Genomic DNA, 19,691 nt, shown 5'->3' with positions numbered 1-19,691 from the left:
TTTGTTATTTAGGATCACCAAAATAACTTTTTTGGTAGCAAGATGATGTCTTCTTTCTATTGAGAACCACTCCTAGTTCAGGGATGAGAAAAACATACCACTAATCTGGCCAGATAGTGAAGAAAAAGAAATCTTTCTGCTTTTCTTTTAAGAAAACACTGAAGCTCAGAGTGAGCTGCTCAGGGGAAAACTGACAGAAATACGGGGTTTTCAGAGAGTCACAGAGGCAGGAGGAGAGGGGGGCTGGGGCAGACCACCACTCAACGCTCTGGAGCATTGGCGGAGTTGAGGTGTGGGTCCAAGAGACAGGTCCGTAGCACCTCTGGGTATTCAGTTTTTTGGGATCATGTGCTGTGTGAGCAACTCGCCATGCTGCTGGAAACACAGACTCTGCATCTGAGTGCCCATGGTGTCCCCACTGGGGATTTTATGAAGGAAACAAGCCTCTGACACAGAGCAGTGCCACACATTACTGCCATCATCCTGAATTATAATTGTGCACAAATGACATATGGTTGGCATAAAAGAGCTCTGCCTTTTCCAGTCCAACAATTTTCAGTCTTTCACCATAGGCATCAAGGTCCCCATGGGATAATCATTTGTTCCAGGGGTGTTCCACCATTTCACAGACTGGGAAACTGAGTCTCAGAGACATTAAGTGACATGCTCAAGAGCATGCTTTTATTGCAGCAGAGCTGAGATTCAAATGCAGGCAGACCTGCGGACTGGAATTCTGTGCCCTCCGCCATGGGCCAGCCATCCCATGTACCTGGTGTCTGCCTGGCCCTGGGCCACTAGGTGGGCCTGGAGCATCAGGAGTCCTTTCCTCCTCCTTGGTTCTCCATTCTCCCCTCCCTCTTCCACTTTGGGAGCTTGCAGTGGCGGTCATGTCACTTCTAGGCCCCTTCCTTCCTTGGCCTGGACAGAAGTGTCTATTTATGTGCGTAACATTTACAAAACTCACAAGGACTCCTGAGTCATTTAAACTTCTGGATTTCATGCTCACCGAGGGCAAAGATCAGGCCTGACTTGGCGATTTTGGTTTTCTATTTCCCTCTCTCTCCCTGTGGGCCTCGTGCACAGAGTTCAATGAAGGTTGATTGTAGAGGTGTTAAATTGGCCAGACCAAACCTTGTAATCTGAATACAGAATGATGTTCTCTCTCATAAACAAAATGTCCCAATATTGTTTTGCCTTGGAAGTCTGTTTTTTTTTTTTTTCTCATATAGTGAATTTTATTTTACCTAAATTATACCTCAATTAAAAAAAGTAATGTGCCTTTGGGATCCTATATTGAAAATTGTCCATTTTCTGAGGGGTTGCTGCTCCCAGGAGTTGGCTAGGCCCTGATCAAATAAGCAGAATCATTAATTAGGGTTATTTGTTCTGCTGCGCGCTAAGTAGCATGTGTAAAACCTGCTCAGGAGAGAATTAATTCATCCTTCTCTCCGTACTTTTTAGAGTACTCTTAGCACGATGCTCAGAGCCTGCAGGCCTAGTACATGTGTTCTAATGGGCTAATTGTTAAGGTGACATTTGTGAATTAATCTCTGACTTGAGCTAAGTGGTTCCCCCTAATGGGTTTAATTCAGTGACTCCCATTCTTGGCCACACATCAGATTCACTGGAGGAGCTTGTTAAAAATAGACACCAAGCCGCCCCCTCCACCCAGCTCCCAGTGCTCTGGTCCCCAGTGAGGGGGGAGGGCATCTCTGACTTTTGAGAAAACTCCTTAGGTGATAGGATTCTGGAGGCAGCCAACTGCGGGAACGTCTACTCCAGATCTGTGTCTGAAGGCCCATGTGGGTTGAAAGCACTTGGACCTGAGTCTGACATCTTGAAACCAGGTTTTAGAACAGACAACATCTCTGAAGAGCCAACTTTTTCAGATTCGTTGGCCTCTGTATTCATATCAATGAACCTGTCTTTGGGGAGCTCCAGTGACCTGAGGCAGGATAGTCTGTGTTTTGCAATACTGTTTTCCACTTTTATGAACTTTCTGAGACATTTGGAAGCCCTTTAGGACCTGCTAGAATTTCTATCATGAAGATGGCTGTGGCTTTCTCTTCTCTGTTCACCGTGTATCATCAGACTCCTGATGTCCAGTGTTAGAGACAGACTTTCTCTTAGTACACCGTGTGTGTGTATTCTCAGCATTCTACTCTGGCAACACACATCATGTTTGATCTCAGTTATGAAAATAGATGACTCACAGGCACCATTGTTCCAATGACATTTATCAAACCGCTTTTGTTTTTACGTATCTGGCACTCTGTAAATATCACTCAGGATGTAGCACCGCCACACAGCATGTGGATGTTTGCCATAAACCCTAGAATGTGGTGTGTAGCATCACGCAGCGTAGCCAAGGTGACCTGGTGAAACCATACTGTACAGGCATGGGATGTACTGAGAGGGACTGCTCGTGTCATCCCTTGGGTCAGAGCGTGTCCATACACTCTTGTTTGTGACAGTGCTTTGTGAAGGGCTTGGTCACTGTAAGGGGGGTTCAGGCAGTCAGCTGCTGGAGGGCAAGGGTCTCCCTGTCTCTCCCTGGAGAGCTTAGATGCTGATGCATTTCTTGGCCTCATCTTACTCCATCCCTCGGCTGCAGTGCCCCTGGTCCCTGGAGCCATGGAAGCTCATGGAAGGATTTCCAGTGGCCCTCCCTCTTCCTGAAAGGACAGTAGAGTAGCTATGACATGTAGGAAGAAGGGACACTTGGAAAAAGAATTGGTTATTGAGACAATAACCCCTGTGGGTACTTCCTTGGTTCCTTTTATGTAATGACTTACTGTATAGCCACTCGACCTATACTGTACAATTGAGCACTGACTGCATAATAGCCTAGGATTCATCGAGGTAAGGATTACTCTATCAAAGAGCATATTTTATGACTTCAAGCGAACTCCTTTCCTTTGTTTTCCTAGGGCCTTATGCGTAGAGAATGTGAAATAAATACTTAGACGATTATTTGAGGATGCACTGTAACATAACTGTCACCGCTTAGCTAAAATCGAATCATTTTTTGGTAATTGGTCTGAATTTGTTTTCACACTTGGAGTAGGGTTCCCAGATAGTGGGGTATTTGTCAGAGTCAAAGATGAGAGACATGGAGGTGGGGAGAGAGAGAGAGAGAAGAAGAGAGAACAAGCAGAGAGAACAGAGAGAGAAGGCGAGAGAGAGCACGGGAAGGAAGCTAGCCCTTTCCTAGGGTCCTTTAGAAGATGAATGTCTGTTGGGTTCCTATTTTCATGGCCAAATCCAAAGGGTTGATTCATTTTCCGCAGCATCTGGATCTGGGTTAAAGATGTAATCAAGCCTGACATGATAGAGAACCATTTAGCAAGTTTAAAAATCACATGCGGTACACGTTTACCTCAGTGCTGAGAAGCAGATCCACCTCCCCCCACGTTGGCCATTTCATGCGTGGGGGCAGGTGGGTGGGGGAGTTTTGGACACCCTGTACCTCATTGAGAGAAAGCCTCCGCTGAACCCGTGGACCCAAGATCAGGTCCACTCCTCAGAATCTCCAGCTCCTGGGAGCTTTGGAATCATCCAAAGGCACCATTGTTTTGGATTTCCCTCCCTCCCTCCCCTCTTGTAGAGATGCCCATATCGGAGTTTGCATCTAAAGAGGAGAGCGGGAGTCCTCCCCTCTTGTCCCTGGCTGATGTGCTTCAGTAACTGCACGCTATTCCCCATCACAGAGCCAAGCTGATGCTGCTGGGACACGTTAGTGTCAGTTCCTTTGTGCCCTCAGTGCTGGGAGATCATCACCATTGCTGGAGAGCTTAGATACTGAGCTCATTTCAGAATGATGTAGGTACCATTTACGAGAACTTTTTTCCTTTCTGTTTCCTTTTCTCTTTCCTCTGTCCTCTCCTCTGCCCCCTTCTCTTCTCCAGCTTAATGGCCTAGGCCTGTCCAGCCCCCTCTGACAGAGGCTAAGTGGTCACAGACAGACACACATTCACCCACACAGACACAAAGACACACACACACACACAGCCAAACTGACAGGGATCAGTCTTATACTGGCTATTTATGAATGAAGAAGAGGTCCTTCCCCTCTGGGCTGGCCACACCTCTTTCTCTTTGCAGCATTTTTGAGAATGAGGTCAGGGCTCGGATCTAACTGCTTATTTCTCAGAAATAGCAGCACAGATCAAAATTAATCTTAAGCTATTTGATTTACTGCCTCATTCAGATAATAGAGGGAAAAGCAGAGCCCAGTTTATGTTTTCGTTTGTTTTTGCATATAACTTTGCAAGGAGTGAATGAATGTATGCATGTGTATGTGAGAGAGAGACGGAGGGGTGAGGGGAGAGACCGAGTAGAGGCTGCTGGGGGATTGGTCCTGGGCTGAGGATAATTACCGACAGACTACAAGAACTTTGGGGGGATTCAACTGGAGCCTGTTTTAGTTTTTTGAAACAAAATGGAAGAATAAAATCAGCCTCAGTGGTGCAGTAACACTTCCTTTCACAGGAAAATTCATCAGATGCTATGAAATGACACATTCCTTTTCTAGTGTCCAATTCTTCCAGCTGCCAGTTGTCTGCTTTGGAGCCCACCATCCATGAAATGGATGTAGCTCCTTGGAATTTCGTAACGTTCTAGATTTTATTTTCTATCTGCCAATTTGGTGTGTGCACACATGTGCATATGACTTGATCATGCCTGTCTTCACATAATGCAGGCTTCACCTCCATCCATCAGCCGATGCCACAGGGGTGTCAGTATGTAGATACACTGAGGAAACTGACACCGCTGACACTCTTCACCCTGCAATCCTTTTAGGATATTAGTATGACTACTAGGAATTTCTTGCCCCTGGGCATCATGTGTGGTGGTGCTATTTCTTTATGTACTATATATATATATGCATACACTTACACATATTTGGACATTTACATAGACAACAAATTTGTGCTTTTTTTTTTTTTTGCTTTTTAGGGCCCCACCTGAGGCATATGGAGTTTCCCAGGCTAGGGGTCCAATTGGAGCTACAGCTGCCGGCCTACACCACAGCCACAGCAATGCCAGATCCGAGCCACGTCTACAACCTACACCACAGCTCACAGCAATGCCAGATCCTTAACCCATTGAGCAGGGCCAGGGATTGAACCTGAAACCTCATCGTTCCTAGTTGAATTCGTTTCCGCTGCGCTGCCAGGGGAACTCCACATTTGTGCTCTTTAATATTTCTTGTATAGAAACAAAGTAAACTGGTGAATTGGTGTTCTCCAGGGTTGGGGGGAGAAAGAGGGATTAGCTCTTTCACGGGCATGGGGGATCTAACTGGGCTGCTGAAAATGTTCTAAACCTCGATCAGGGGGCTGGTTGCTCACGTGTTAAGTTTTCCTGAAGTCATTGAATTGGACACATAAAATGAGTGAATTTATGGTATGTACATGATACCTCAGCAAAGCTGTTAAAAATGGATGTTCCTGGGGAGTTGCGATTGTGACTCAGTAGAAATGAACCTGACTAGTACCTGTGAGGATGCGGGTTCGATCCCTGGCCTCGCTCAGTGGGTTAAGTATCCGGTGTTGGCTATGAGTGGTGGTGTAGGATGCAGACGCAGCTCGGGTCCTGCGTTGCTATGGCTGTGGTGTAGGCCTGCAGCTGCAGTTCCAGTTCGATCCCTAGCCTGGGAATTTCCATATGCCCCAGATGCAGCCCTAAAAAGCAAAAAAAAAAAAAAGGAAATCCCTGTATTTGAGTTCATTTGGGGCCTAGTTTACATATAATAGGAAAGATTGTATCACTGCTGTTATTTACCTGCTCTTTTCCCACTGACGTGTGTTGACTTCAGATGAGAAGCTGGACCCCAAGATAAAAGGACCAGATAAAAGCCCAGTGCCAGGGGATAAACCCACGTCTGCCCTGACCCCTGTTGGCCAGCAATGAGGTTGCCGTCCACTGGGCGATGAGGAACCAAGAACAGGGTAGTATGTGAGTGCAGCAAGGGGATGACATTGCTAAGCAGACCCCTTTTCAAGCACCACGTTTCCAAGCTGCAGCCGCATGTGTCCAAAAAACAAATAAGCCAAGATCCCAGTGTTCAGCCCTTAAATGACAGTATTTTTCTTTTCTTTTGCAGGTTGTCTTAGTCTTTGCTCTCAGCATTGGTGCACTTGTAATATACTTCATAGATTCGTCAAAGTGAGTATTCAAATACGTTGTCTTGCCCTCTTTTCCACAACAACTGTGAGCCTTTACATTGATGAATTGATTTGCTCTAATGCCAGCCTTTGCAAGAGCCTCCTGGGGGTGGAAGACTTTTAGAGGAAGGCAGGGCTGCCTGTGCTGATTTTCTGAATGGGAAAGCAAGTTCTCACAAGGAGGGCCACATTGATTACTGGCTTGCCAGGGAGGGAGAGGGATCTGAGATCAAGCTTCTTTGCTGGGTCTTACTGATTTTTAAATAGGTATTTCCTGGTGAATAATTTGCCCTGAAGAGGTCAAGAGGTCTCTGATGTGAATCTGCAACCTCTGGGAGGGTCACAGTGTCCAGCCGGTGAGGGTATGAGCCACTCTTGCCGAGGCAGTAGGATCTTTTTTTTATTAGGATTTCCATTGCGTTGCTCTTACTAGAGGTCATCTTAGAAAGCATGACGCTGTCCTTTGCATCTGCCAACTGAATACTTGGCTGAAGCATCACTGGCTGGTGCTTCCTGACTTGTCAAGGTAAGGAGATGGGATGGAGGAGTTCGTGATGACTCCCAGAGGTGCAGGCCCATGGCCACCTGAGAATTCCTGTGGTGGACACTCATGTTAGACCCCTGAGGTGCCAACTGAGTGGACCTGTGCCACAGATAGAAAAGGCTTTGTAGGAGGCAGAAGAAGGCACTGAATAGGGGACAGCCAGCTCTGCCCTGGTTTCTGCAGGTGTCACCCCTCGGTACATCATTTGTTCTAACTATTCTATCTCAAGCTTGAAGATGACAGTGTCTGAAAAACTGGAGCTGAGCTGGTCTGACTCCTTTCTATGGTGACATGAACTTGACACTTGGACAGTGGCCTTGAGATCTTGGCCTGCATTGTCCAGAGTGTTTTTGATTCCTTGAACTCTCTCCATGGTATACCTGGATGCTGGAATTTGATTGGAGGAAACCCACTTGGTGTCCTTGTTGGCCGAGAGCCCGGTGTGCCTGAATTCTGAGCCTAGCACTCTTTTTCTGTGGCTCAAGATGAGAGTAATTTCAGGCATGCCCAGACTCTGAATTTCTCAGTTACTGGTCACCAGCCAAAGGATTTTGTGCGTTTGGGTGCCTAGCCAAAATCCTGTTAGGGGAAATAAAGAAAACATCTCCTGTCATCACCTGTCTCCGGGAATCAGCCACGTTGGAGAAGATCAGAAGCCCTTCAGCCCATCCGCACGCATGAGGCTAGGCTGCCCTCACCCACCTCAGGTGGAAGGGCCTTTCTTTGAAAAATCCTCCAGAAGTCAAGATTCCACATGATCTTCTATCAGCTCTTACTGGCCAAGAAAGAGAGGAGCTTTTTAAACTTGGAAAACTCTAGTTGATATGTCATTGAAGGTAAGCCCCATTTAAATATCTCCTCTTCATCCTTCTGGATCATATTTGAATTGAACCAAAACTCTTCTAAAGCCCCTGGTCTCATTTCTCCCTTCTCTCCCCAGGAGTGAGGTGTTTTTCTCACAAGTCACAGGGTGCATGCCCTGCTGGCTTCCATCCTGGGGCTCAGGAGGTAGGTTCTGGCAGGTAGTCTGTGAGCCCCAGAGAGACTCTTACGGAGGTGAGTGTGGTGATCACTTAGAAGGACAGATACCTCAACAACTTCTTGCCTTGTCTCTCCCTTCTTGTTCCTCTGTATCTCTGAGAAATAAAGTTTCCTTTTTAGATGCATTTGAGTTGTGTCTTTTTTTCTTATAGTGTCTACTATGGGATGGGTGGTCTTGCTCAGTAGGTTTTGCTGTTCTCGGCTCCACGTGGGAGGATGGAAAGGAATAGAACTCCCCATCCTCTTCCCTGATGCCCTGCACCACGGCAGTGCAGGTGGATTTAGGTATGATTCCGCTGAGCCTGGAGAAACTGGCACCAGGAACCCTCTCTGGTTCTGGGTTCTTTGATGGACTTGCAAGGATCCTATTCCAAGGATGGACCTTTGGACCTCTTCTCAGCTTTTCCAAGCAAAAAATGCTAAGACTCTCCTCACTTAGCCTGGGGACTGTTTGATCTCCATCCTAGACTCAGTCTTTCTAGTCTGTCACTAAACTGTGCAATTTGGCCGAGTGAGGCATTGTTTAATAGGAAGACCTTTTTTTTTTTATGTATGTAGCCCTTTCCACTTGTCATTGGAATAGCTACATTTGGTTCTGAAGTCAAACCCCGAGAGGCTGTCCTGTGGGTAACCTCATCAGCATAGTGGATACCAAATGTGCACCATCTTCCTGGGGAAAGCCAGCAGGATGCTCCCCATAGGTAAGGGGAAGAATTAAAGTAGAATCTATAAAGTAACCTTTACAAAAAGCCATAGATTCATCCCCAAGAATAAACAAAAGAGCCCATTGGACAAATTATTTTAATCAAGCATAGTAAATCAGATAAAAGTTTTATCTCTGTATAAGTTGCAACTGAACAGAGGGTAAGAAAGCAGGATGTAAATTCTTAAAATTCATCCCTTTCATTCAAAACTGTCACCAGTTTTCTACACTCATGGTTTGGTTGGCCATCTGGGCATCTTGGAAAGAGAGCTTTAAACCTCTCTTGGAAGTTACACTGTTCATCACCCTGGAAACAAGTAACTAGTAGTCTTCAGATGAATTTTAGCTAGTACTTATATCCTTCAAATAAATAAATCAGAAGGTTTTGTAGGCTTTTCTTTGTGTGAACCTAATTGGACAGATATGGTCCATAAAATAGCATGTGTCAGTAAGTTTTAATCAAATTATTGTGGAATGCCCCAGCAGCACAAATTCAAGATGTGAGGCTCTCTGCACCCAGCCCTTTAAATGGTGCAAGTAATACACATTAATACAGAAAATGGGCTCTGCTGGTCTGCTCTGCTGGCTCAAGGTCAAGGCACCTGGTGCAGGTTGTGTGAGTGGACAGGGAATTGAGATAAATATTGTTATTGGTGGGTTTATGATCTTTCAAAACCTTCACAGCTCATTTCACCCCCAAGAGGCAGTGGGTGAGTCATTTCCAAAGACATCCTCCCCTACATGTCTTTCCTTTTCCATTGTTAGGCCAAGATGGATCCCTGAGCTGGTCTTGTTCATTCGAGAGTTTGAGAAGCCCTTCTTTGGGTCTCATATTCTTAGGGTTGTTGCCACGGAAGAATCACTTGTGTGGCCTCAAGTGATTATTCTCTGGCTGAGACAGATTGTGCTCGGAGCTCCTGGACTCGAAAGCGGAAGAGAATTACGTTAAACTGTGTTAACATTATGCTTCATCATCCCAGCTGGAGACTCTCTAGAAACACCCTAGCAGAGGCAGACTTCTGCCCAGACTTTGGAGAGACCCAGATGGCAATTCCTTAGCAGACACAGAGCATCAAGCCTGCCATACCCATTAGTTCCATCCCTGCAAAGATATTAAAGATATTAAATTGGCCACACAAGGCAGGTACCGTGTCCCAGAGAGCTCCATTTCTTTGTCCTCTTGTTTTCCCTTCCACTTTTATTGAGATACAGTTGACTCTCAGCGCTGTATAAGGTGTACAGCACCTTATGCACACCCTGAAATGATCATCCGAAGAAGTCTAGTGAACATCCATCATCTCATATATAGATACAAAATTAAAGAAAAAGAAAAAAATTTTTCCTTGCCACGAGCACTCTTAGGATTTACTCCCTTAACAACTTTCTTTTTTAAAGGTGCCCCATTTAAAGCACTCCAGCTCCTAGTTCTGCTGTCTCACCATACTGACATGCCCCCTCCCATTCCCTCCCACATGCTCTGATCCTCTGTGAAGCAAAGATTTTTGAAAAATTGTACAACGAAGTCAAAAGTGCCCCTAGACACCCTGTGGGTGATAATGTCACCGTTGCTGGTTCCATCTCTGCCTATTTCTTCCCTTTGACATAGGAACAGTAATTCTTCTCTAATAGATAAGGTGAAAAAAAAAAAAAAAGACCCAGAGATGTCAGTGTGAGGGCAGGATTCATGGATTGCATAATGTAGCGGTACCTGCTGCTTCCAGAATTTCAAGATAAAGTTGGAAAAGATTGAAGCTCAGGGCCCTGGGTATTTGGGTTTTTTTTCCAGGGGCACTCTTGGAAAGGATGGCCTGTGTGAAAATATTTATTCCCTTGATTTATGGTTAAAGTCCACCACTTCCTATACTGCAGTTATGTAGACTATGAATATTTAACTCTGCCCATGCTGAAAATGAAGGTCAAGTCCTGCTCACTGGTGACTTCAGTGCTGGCTTTTGTCTCTCAAAGGCAGGCTGCCTGCTGGGAGCAGAGTAAAGCTGAAAGGTTATACATTGTTCAGATTTTCCTTAATGACTTTATCTGCTCCAAAATGGCTGGTACACAGTGGGGGCACCTGCTAATTTCACCAGTCTTTGCTGTAGCCTTCTGGTATCAGTGGTTCTGTTTTGGAGGCTAAGGACACTAGGAAGGAGGAGGAAATAGCACAAATTTTGGAGAGCATCTGATCTGAGGGCCATATTCCTGGCTGAGAGTGGTGTTATGATGTGAAAATGGCCTTTCCTTACCATTTTATGTTTGTGTCTATTGATTCGTTTCATACTCATTCATTCACAGCAGCTTCAGTGTGATCATGCTGAATATTTTCCACACAGTCAAATTGCTATGGTTAGGTTAAGGAAAACTGTCTCCAGGATTGCAGTAGAAACTTACCAGGTTGTTTTCAGAGTCTCAAAAAAAAATAACACTGGCATCACTGATATAATGGGAATACCCAGAGCTTTCGCACACCTAGTCAGTTACCTGCCGTTTTGCCTGTCCAAGTCCTCCCGCAGCCGGGTCTCTAATCCCTAGAGGGCCTAGAAATTCTTGAAAAGGAGGAGAGGCCTGGGTGGTCGAGGGAACAGCATTCACCAGTCGTGTGCTATGTTGAGGTGCAGTGCCAAGCACTTTAAAATGAGAAATGTATTCAGTCTCATTAAATTCTCCTAACAAACTTCATAGGGTAGGTACCAAGATCTTTCCCATTTTACAGATGAGATGGCAACATCTGCCCCAAACCACCTAGCTAGTAAGTCATGGAGCCAAGATTTGAATGCACACTGCTAAAGGCATCTCTGCCAGGTGTCAGGAAGTAAAATTCCAAGTGTGGAAGTGTCCACCTAGGTTCAGTGGGATGTTGCAGAAGAAGTCATGTAACCTCACCCTGCCGTTCACCTGTCTTGTTTTCTCACTTATTCTCCATCTCCCCATTTCACACCTTTGGGGCCAAGGCTGCAAGGCTGCCATGCTTAAGAGGGTCTATAGCTTTCTCACTGGGACATGGGACATGTGGTCCATGTCCATGGGCCAAGTGCTGACTGATGTCTGTTTGAGTTTTGATTCATCTCTTCCTAAACTTTGACTCAATAAAGACCGTCTTTTTCATCTCAGTAGAGTGACAGTCTTTTGCAATGGAATCAAGACAAGTTAGCAAAGAACAGGAAAAGTTGGTCGTTTCCCAAGCGCTCCTCCCACCTAAGGGATTTTTTTTTCCTGGTAGAAAGCCTCTTTGCCCGCCCATCCTTACCTAGTTCTCTGTGCCCCTTATTGGGCAGACTAAAGTAGGTAACCAGAGAGGTCCTGCTTCCCCATTAGTTTCTGTTATCTCTTTAGAGAATTGTAGAATGCAGTTAGTTTGGTATAGTTTTGCATTGTGTGCTTACAAAGTTAGTGCATTGTGGGCATATCAAACCAGTGGACTTTAGGAAAATCTGATGCCAAGGAGGTTTCTATGGAGGTCTCTGAAACCATGCAAGATATCCAGCCTCTGCCTCCAGTCTTGTTATTACCCACTGCGCACACAGGTGTTGACCTCATAGTAGGCACCTGGCTGAGCTACCGGTGTAGATCACCTCCATGACAGTGCGTTGTAACCTGTGAAGGACTGAGAATCTACTTTCACTATCACTGTATAGGTACACTCCCTGCCCCACAGTAGGCACAGCTGGGCAACCTGAGGCATAGAAGAGGAAGCCTACCATTTTATTCTGGACCCAGCTCCTTTATGGAACCTGGGCTTTTCTAAGCAGAGTTCTGAGAAGTTTGTTCCAGCTCGCTGCCTTTGTGCCCTTATCAAGAAGTCATGGCATGCATTTAACCTTTGTTGAGGAAGTCAGCACACGTTATTGTGTGTGTAAAGCCTCTCTCTATTCTTCCTTTTTCCTTTTAATACTCCCCCCAATTTTCTTCATCCCTCGCTGACATTTTTATTGCCAGGCTTTGGTTTGGAAAATTATGGGTAGGGAAAGTTCAAGGGCAGGATGTTCAGAACAGCACTGCACATCTGTGAAGGGAGCACAACAGGAGAGCCAGCAGCTGTTGAAAGAATGGGTTGTCAGATGGTGGAGGAGGAGAGCACTGGGGGAAGAAGAGACGCCTTCGGGGCAAAGAGGCTGTAAATAACTCCCAATGGGAATTCCTGTCCCCTTTCAGAATTTTACCTTTAATGCAACCCTTGATTTTTGTACATGGGAGCAACCAAACTCAATCATCCTACATCATCTAGTTTTGCAAATAGCCCTTCTTTCCTCAAGGAGGTATAAACCAGGTAGAGAATATGCCTAAAGGGTAAGCCGTCTTCTTCCTTCTATCTCCCATGTTGTGCAGTGGCCTTGGCTTCCTCACTTACTTATCACCAAGTGGGAGACACAGAGGTACCACATGTCACAGCACCTAGAAACATCAAGAGAACTGCTCATCTTTGGCATTGCCTGAGGAAAAAAATCAAGAACCAGTAGGAGTGGGAGGGAGGATGGAGCTAGACCTTCCTTCCAGGTTTGATGCAAAAGACAACTTTGGAGTAAGATGCCAGAATTTAAAGACACTTCAAAGTCCACCTGGTAACCCTGTTCCCTCTGCCTCAGCATCCTCGCCTGCCAAGGGAGGGCTCAGTGATATTCTCAAGGTCACCCAGCTAGCTGGGGACTGAACTAGAGCCAGAAGCCATAGTTCTTCCCTCCCAGTCCAGGCCCTTTTCTACTTGATCCCTTTAGTTTTTTCTACTAAATGAAAAATGAGAAAAGATAGAGCAAATAGTTTCCATCAAGTAGTAAAGCAAATAATGACTTTAAAATGCAATCCTAGAGTTTTAGGCTATCATCTTGGGGGAGACTTTAGGACCAAGGAAAAGGACAAAGATAATTCCAGGTGGAAAAGACCAAACCTAGCCGAGTGGGTGTCTGGGATTATTTTATTTCATCCTTATTGGTAGAAGGCTTTGAATTACTTGATTTTATGATCCTGCTCCTCTGGGTTTTTTGTTTTTTGTTTTTTTTTTTAAATGTACTATTTCAGAGGGGAGGTAAGAGTTCATTTCTGTTGTGGAAGGTTGACAAGGCTGAATGCGTGGTTCTGGCCTGTTTGGAATTTGTTACACATAACTTTTGAGGACATTTTGCCCCATTGTTCATTTGTTTCTCTTATGAAAACATTATCTGATCACTGTGTCTATAAATCCATATCTGCTCTACCCTCCAAAATTAGAATGAATTATTCTCTCCATCACTCTCTAGAATTTAAAAAGAAAAAATCTTGGATTATCTGACCCTCTGCTAGCCCTCTGATTTTTTATTATTATTATTTAGAGTGATTGTTTCAGAGTAAATGAAGAAGGTGCATTCCCTTGCAGGCCCAGTTAGTTCTTTGTGTCTTCTGCAATTAGCATGTGTTTATACCGCCAGAGGGCTGGATCTTCTTCCCATTGCCTGGCTCTGGTCCTTTACCTAAAGCCACAGCCAGACAGGCCTTCAGAAACTGCCGAGAGATCAGGGTGGAAGCCAGCAAGAGGGAAAGGTTAGAGCTCAGAACAGTTTAATCCAAACACAGGGGCAGAGATCATGCTCAGGGCATAGCCATGGTTGTGCTGAAGTATGGTGTCGACTGGTATTGCTTCATTGTAGGGTTTATGGACTGCAGACAGGAATGGAGATGTGACCTCTGTTTTCACTTCTGTTCCTCTTGTCCTTACTGACAGCCTGACAAATTGTAGCTTTGGGGAGACCCTGGCCAGTGATGAGTCATTGGTGGTACAAAAATAGAAGCCCTTTCAGTAAGGATGCCCTTGGGACTTTTTGGATGTTGATGTCCCTGCTCCCAGAATTTGGAAGAAGGGAGTGTGTGTGGACATGCATTTGTGTGTATATGCATGCACATGTGTATGTAGGGGACAATCCTGCCCCACCTATACATGGATGGGAAGATCGGCCCCTAGTCTCATCATAATAGCAGAGATGGGGCTGAGAGCCATATATTTCAAAGGTCTCAATCAAATAATAGATTAAGTATGGACTGTGTGCCAGACTTTTTTCTAGGTATTGGGGGATTTCGAAACCTATGTATAAGATTAGATCTTTCCCATCAAGATGTTTATATTATATTTTAACAAGAATCCCTAAATCTAGCCATAAGTAGAGGAAAATGAGCTAACAAAACAAGATAACAAACGAGATATCACTAGGCTATAGATCATCAATTTCTAGTATGAGCTTTGCTAACAATAAATGCTGAAGGTTCATAAGCTGAAATGATAGCTGGATCTTATGGAGTGTTTTGGCTCTGGGGAGACGAGTTGAGGAGATAGAAAACCCAGTCTCCCCGCCAGCTCTAGGAACCCATAAGAGGGGCTCTCATTATGGCCTATGCTTTGGCTTCTTGGCTTTTGTTTTCAGTATATGCTGAGTCCAGCGAAACCTGGCTTGAAACTGGCCACTGAGATTAAGGATTGAGAATGCTTTCAGGGATGGTGTAACAGAATCAGAAAAGCAAACTGTCTCTGGTAGTAGTTATGCCTATTCTCCAAGTGCATATGATGAAAATCTTTGGATGCTTCCATTTGGAAATGTCCAGAAGTGGCTGACTGAAAAGCATCTGCTCCATCTTTTTGAGACTGAGGTCAGGGTGTAATGCGCCTTCAGGGGCCTCCACATGCAGAGCATCCAGAGATGGGGTGGGGGGGTGAAGGTCATGGCTAAGTGAGTCTGTGCCGTTGGCAGACCCACCATGGCCTTGACCCGAGATGTCGGTCTGGAGACCAGCATTTGTCTGGAGGGCTGTGCTGTGATTTTCATGGGATCCTAGGTACGTTTGCCTTCTTCTTATATTCTCCATAAAGAATATTAAAAGTTATATTTTACTACTATCTTCATATAAATATGGATATAATTCAGGCTAAATTCATTATTACTACTTTCTCCTGATTTTAAAGCAATTGAAATTCAGCCATTTTCAGGGGGTCGCTAGAAGTAGAGTGGGCTCTCGGCACTGTTTCCTTGGGACCTGATGGAAAAGTTGGCTCTCTTTTCCCCCTTCCTGCCAGCTCCATCTGTGTGGAAATTTTCTCAGATAAGGAAACATGCTCAGAGACAGATGCCTTCTACCACAGCCCTCCTGGTGTTGTCTAATTGTTTCAGAGGAGAAAATAAAAATAAACATTCCACTTCCAACCGTGTCTTATGACATGGCTCGGGGAAATATTAACTTTAGCTACCCCTCATTTAATACAAAAATGACACCTGTAGATATGTCAAATTTTAAAAGAAAACCTAATAATCTTGCTTTTCTGATGAGTTTTGGAGACACATGGGCTTTGTCAATATCCTTGTATCTGAAAATGAGCCTTGCTGGTGGAAGAGGTCTATTCAGTGAAAGTACTACTAGTAAAAAAGAACATTTCCTGCACTGAGGTTTGCAAGCTTAAGGAGAAAGGGCTGGGCAGGTGTTAGAAGTGAGGGATATATACACAATGGAATACTACTCAGCCATAAAAAAGAATGACATAATGCCATTTGCAGCAACATGGATGGAACTAGAGAATCTCATACTGAGTGAAATGAGCCAGAAAGACAAAGACAAATACCATATGATATCACTTATAACTGGAATCTAATATCCAGCACAAATGAACATCTCCTCAGAAAAGAAAATCATGGACTTGGAGAAGAGACTTGTGGCTGCCTGATGGGAGGGGGAGGGAGTGGGGGGGATGGGGAGCTTGGGCTTATCAGACACAACTTAGAATAGATTTACAAGGAGATCCTGCTGAATAGCATTGAGAACTTTGTCTAGATACTCATGTTGCAACAGAACAAAGGGTGGGGGAAGAAAATGTAATTGTAATGTACACATGTAAGGATAACCTGACCCCCTTGCTGTACAGTGGGAAAATAAAAAAAATAAGTGAGGGATGCAGGAGTTCCTGTTGTGGTGCAGCAGAAATGAATCTGACTAGTACCCATGAGGATGCGGGTCCTATCCCTGGCCTTGCTCAATGGGTCAGGGATCCGGCGTTGCCATGAGCTGTGGTGTAGGTCACAGACGTGGCTCAGATCTGGTGTGGCTGTGGTACAGGCTAGCAGCTGCAGCTCAGATTTGACCCCTAACCTGGAAACTTCCATATGCCATGGGTGCAACTCTAAAAAAAAAAAAAAAAAAAAAAAGAGGGATGCAGATGTGTAAAAACCTGGGAGCTGAGAGCCTGAACCTTCCCTGAGGGACTTCCCAATTCCAGTTGATTGTCCCCAAGCAAAAATGCAGGCCTCTGCATGCACACCTCCCCATGTTTCCAAGAGAAGAAACTGGTCTTCCATGTTGCATCTCCAGTTTTAAAATATTGACCATGACTCCACCACTTTCAAAAGTGCTCTATAGGCCAAACAAAACACCTCTGTAGGCCAGATTTGGGCCTCCCGTCTTCAGTCTCTATTCTAAACTGTCTCTCTTTCTGGTCTTGGATTAGCTCTGCTCCCTGAGTGCCAGCAAATGTTCTGAACTCTTGGTCCTCTGTCTCCCAAAAAGGGGGCCCTTCTCTCTTCATGGTGAGGAGTCTTTGGTCTCCACATGCTGGCTTGTTTCCCATGTAACACATTTTCAAACGCTGCTTAAGTGAAAGTCCACTTTTCTCTCAGCAAATACTGTATGTCCCTGCAATAAATCACCCACAACTTACTGTAGATCCGCAAAGCTCCATATCACTACCTCTACGTCATCCCTGAAAATAACATTGTTAAGACCTCATAAACATACACTCTGTTTATTTAAGAATGGCAAGAGCTTTTTAAACATGATTGCTAAGTCACAAGAGTGTATTTTCCAGGACTTAAATGGAAGTGAACATAACCCCCTTTAATTGTCAGATCCTTTATAAGAAAAGAGGCCCAAATCTGTCTGTTCTACTAGTACATTAACTTGGCCAAAACAGAGTTGCTTATACAAGAGTGTCAGTGTTGATAATTGCATGAGACTATTTTCTGACTTACTTGGCTAATGAACACATTGTATGAAACGGTTTAATTTCTCACGTATGTGGGTATAAAAGCATGCCTTAACATAGATAAACCCTAGCTGGAGTTTTCATCAATCTTCAGGTTCTCAATTTGCTGAGCATTAGGGTCAACTAATGGAATTCTTATGCTATGGCCCCTTCAAAATAAAAAAAAAAAAAATGAAAGTATCTCTGGACCTTTCTTCCCAGATATGGTCTCAAGTCTGTTCTATGTCCATCTCCTGACCTTTCACGTTTTAGATGGAAACTTGGCAGTTAATCTTAGGGTAGCATGAGGTTCTGCATGAATCCAGGGCCCAGAGCTCAGATATTTTCAGAGCTGGGAAAGAGATGGCTTTTAGGCTGTTGCATTATGATATCCCCGATTCCAGTAAAGCTGCCTCAGTAGTCTGGTGTCCAAATGGAAAATAGTCATACTACCTTTCACCTATCTAATTCATTCAGGAGGAAACTATAGGTAGGGCTCCAGAGTCTACCTTTTAGGCATTGCAATCTATGGTAAGGTACTTGTCCTTCTTAACAAAGATGCTCTACCTTTGTTTCTATTCATGCAGACATCCTATTCAGACAGAGTCCCCATCTCTTCCTGTGAGAGCTGATGCTTTTACCTTGCCTTTCCAGCCCCCCAGAAAATCTAGCCATAGCTCAGTCTGAGATACACTTGATCTTGATGCCCTTGAGGGAACTGCAGGGACAGTATGTAGAGAAAGGTGAAGAACATGATGCTATTAGATGACTCTGCCTGGCACATGCTTTTTCCTCTCGCAGCAGGAGGGAGTGGGCGTAGAGTGCATTAAGGATTTTGCCCTCTTCATGTTAGCATGGACAGGAATAAGGCAAGGTCTGTAAAGAGCAGCATTAATAATTGAGCTGTGCTCTGGGCAGCCATGCAGCCTGTCTGTACCTTCGAGCGCATTCTGTTATCAAGTACATGGTGAGGCTGGGGAGTAGGCAAGGAGGGGGCATTTGGTACCTGCGTGCTTGTGCATCCCTGTACATGTGCTTGGATGAGGCACAAAAATGAGTAACAGTTCGGAGCTACAGCAAGTAAAATTATAGAAGGCACTACATGTAGATTATCATTGTGATGGCAGTGGTTCTTTCTGGATCAAGAATCCCTTCGGGGATTTGATGAGTGATAAGAGAATTTTGCTTGCTTCGGACCCTTAAGTTGGTTTAGGGAACCCAAGATAAGGATTTCTGGTCTGTTGGGCTGGCCCAGCTGCTCACTCACTCCTGGTTATTCTGCATTTAAGATCATGGCACAGACAGAGAGCAATCTTCATACCCAAAGGTTAAACAGAGATTGAGTGGGAACCCTCCTGCTCCTGGAATACAGAACATGTCTCAGTGGGTTTCTCTTCTTGAGCCATCAAATCCCTTCCCCTTGAAATCTTGAAAATTCAGGGACCACGTTAGTGAGACTGTCTCTAGACTTCCCAGCTATTCCTTTAATACCAGGCAATGCAGAAAGCAATATATACAGTGAGATGGACCCACAGGGCAGAGCCTAAACACTCTTTGTTTTTTGCTTCTCTCATATATTTGGTTAGTACCTGTTCTTCAGGGAAATATTCCTTCTTGAGCTGTGATTCAGAGATGCAAACCATCTCCAGTCAAAACCATTCCTTCTGAGACCCACCTCTGGAGCACCAGAACCTGGGCACCCAAACAGATGCGAAAAGCACCTGCCACTTCTTTACAAGGCTGTGACTCTTCCCCACTGCTTGAGAGTCACTGGGGACCTCTGTGGGCACATCTGACCCATCTTAAGACCAGTTTGACAGAAAATAGAAAAGAGTAACTTCTGAGAGAAGCTCCAACTCCCCTGAATTCCCTGCTTCCTTTGGATTTCTTGTTCCCCTCATCTGTCTCCAAGCCAGTTGATTGTGACAGTTTAATTGGTGTGGGGAAGGCAAGGTAGGGAGAAGCAGACAGGGGTGACTGGCATCGTGGAAGAAGGAGATTCCCTGGAAATGAGTGAGGGGGTTGTGACAGACAGGCCTGAGAGGGCTGTGTGCAGGCAGAAGGTCACTGACCCTTGGTTGAAAAAGGGAGCTGGCTGAAGATGAAAATTTTGTCAGCTCCCTCCTCCCTGAGCAGCCTGGGCCAGGATTGTGCATTTAGGGGTGTTGTCGATGCCCTGTCTACTGATGCCCTGTCTGCCTGGGAATGAGAATGGGTGGAAAGGAAAGGCAGTGGTGTCTAGTGGTTAGCAGCAGGCTCTGGAATCAGACC

General features: G+C 44.9%; 1 protein-coding gene across 14 annotated transcripts in view; it reads left to right on the top strand.

Moving 5' to 3' along the window:
• The window catches only part of KCNMA1 (potassium calcium-activated channel subfamily M alpha 1), a 754,541-nt gene that overhangs the window by 380,228 nt on the left and 354,622 nt on the right, over nt 1-19,691 (top strand). For all 14 annotated transcript variants that reach the window (XM_047760135.1, XM_047760128.1, XM_047760127.1 and 11 more), the window contains exon 3: nt 6,110-6,171. In XM_047760135.1, the coding sequence (XP_047616091.1) occupies nt 6,110-6,171 (62 nt within the window). The remainder of the gene's footprint in view (nt 1-6,109; nt 6,172-19,691) is intronic.

Source organism: Phacochoerus africanus, chromosome 15 (genome assembly GCF_016906955.1).
Source record: "Phacochoerus africanus isolate WHEZ1 chromosome 15, ROS_Pafr_v1, whole genome shotgun sequence".
NCBI classification, from domain to species: Eukaryota; Metazoa; Chordata; class Mammalia; order Artiodactyla; family Suidae; genus Phacochoerus; species Phacochoerus africanus.
The sequence above is the reverse complement of the archived record's forward strand: the minus strand, read 5'-3'. Positions and strand labels throughout refer to the sequence as shown.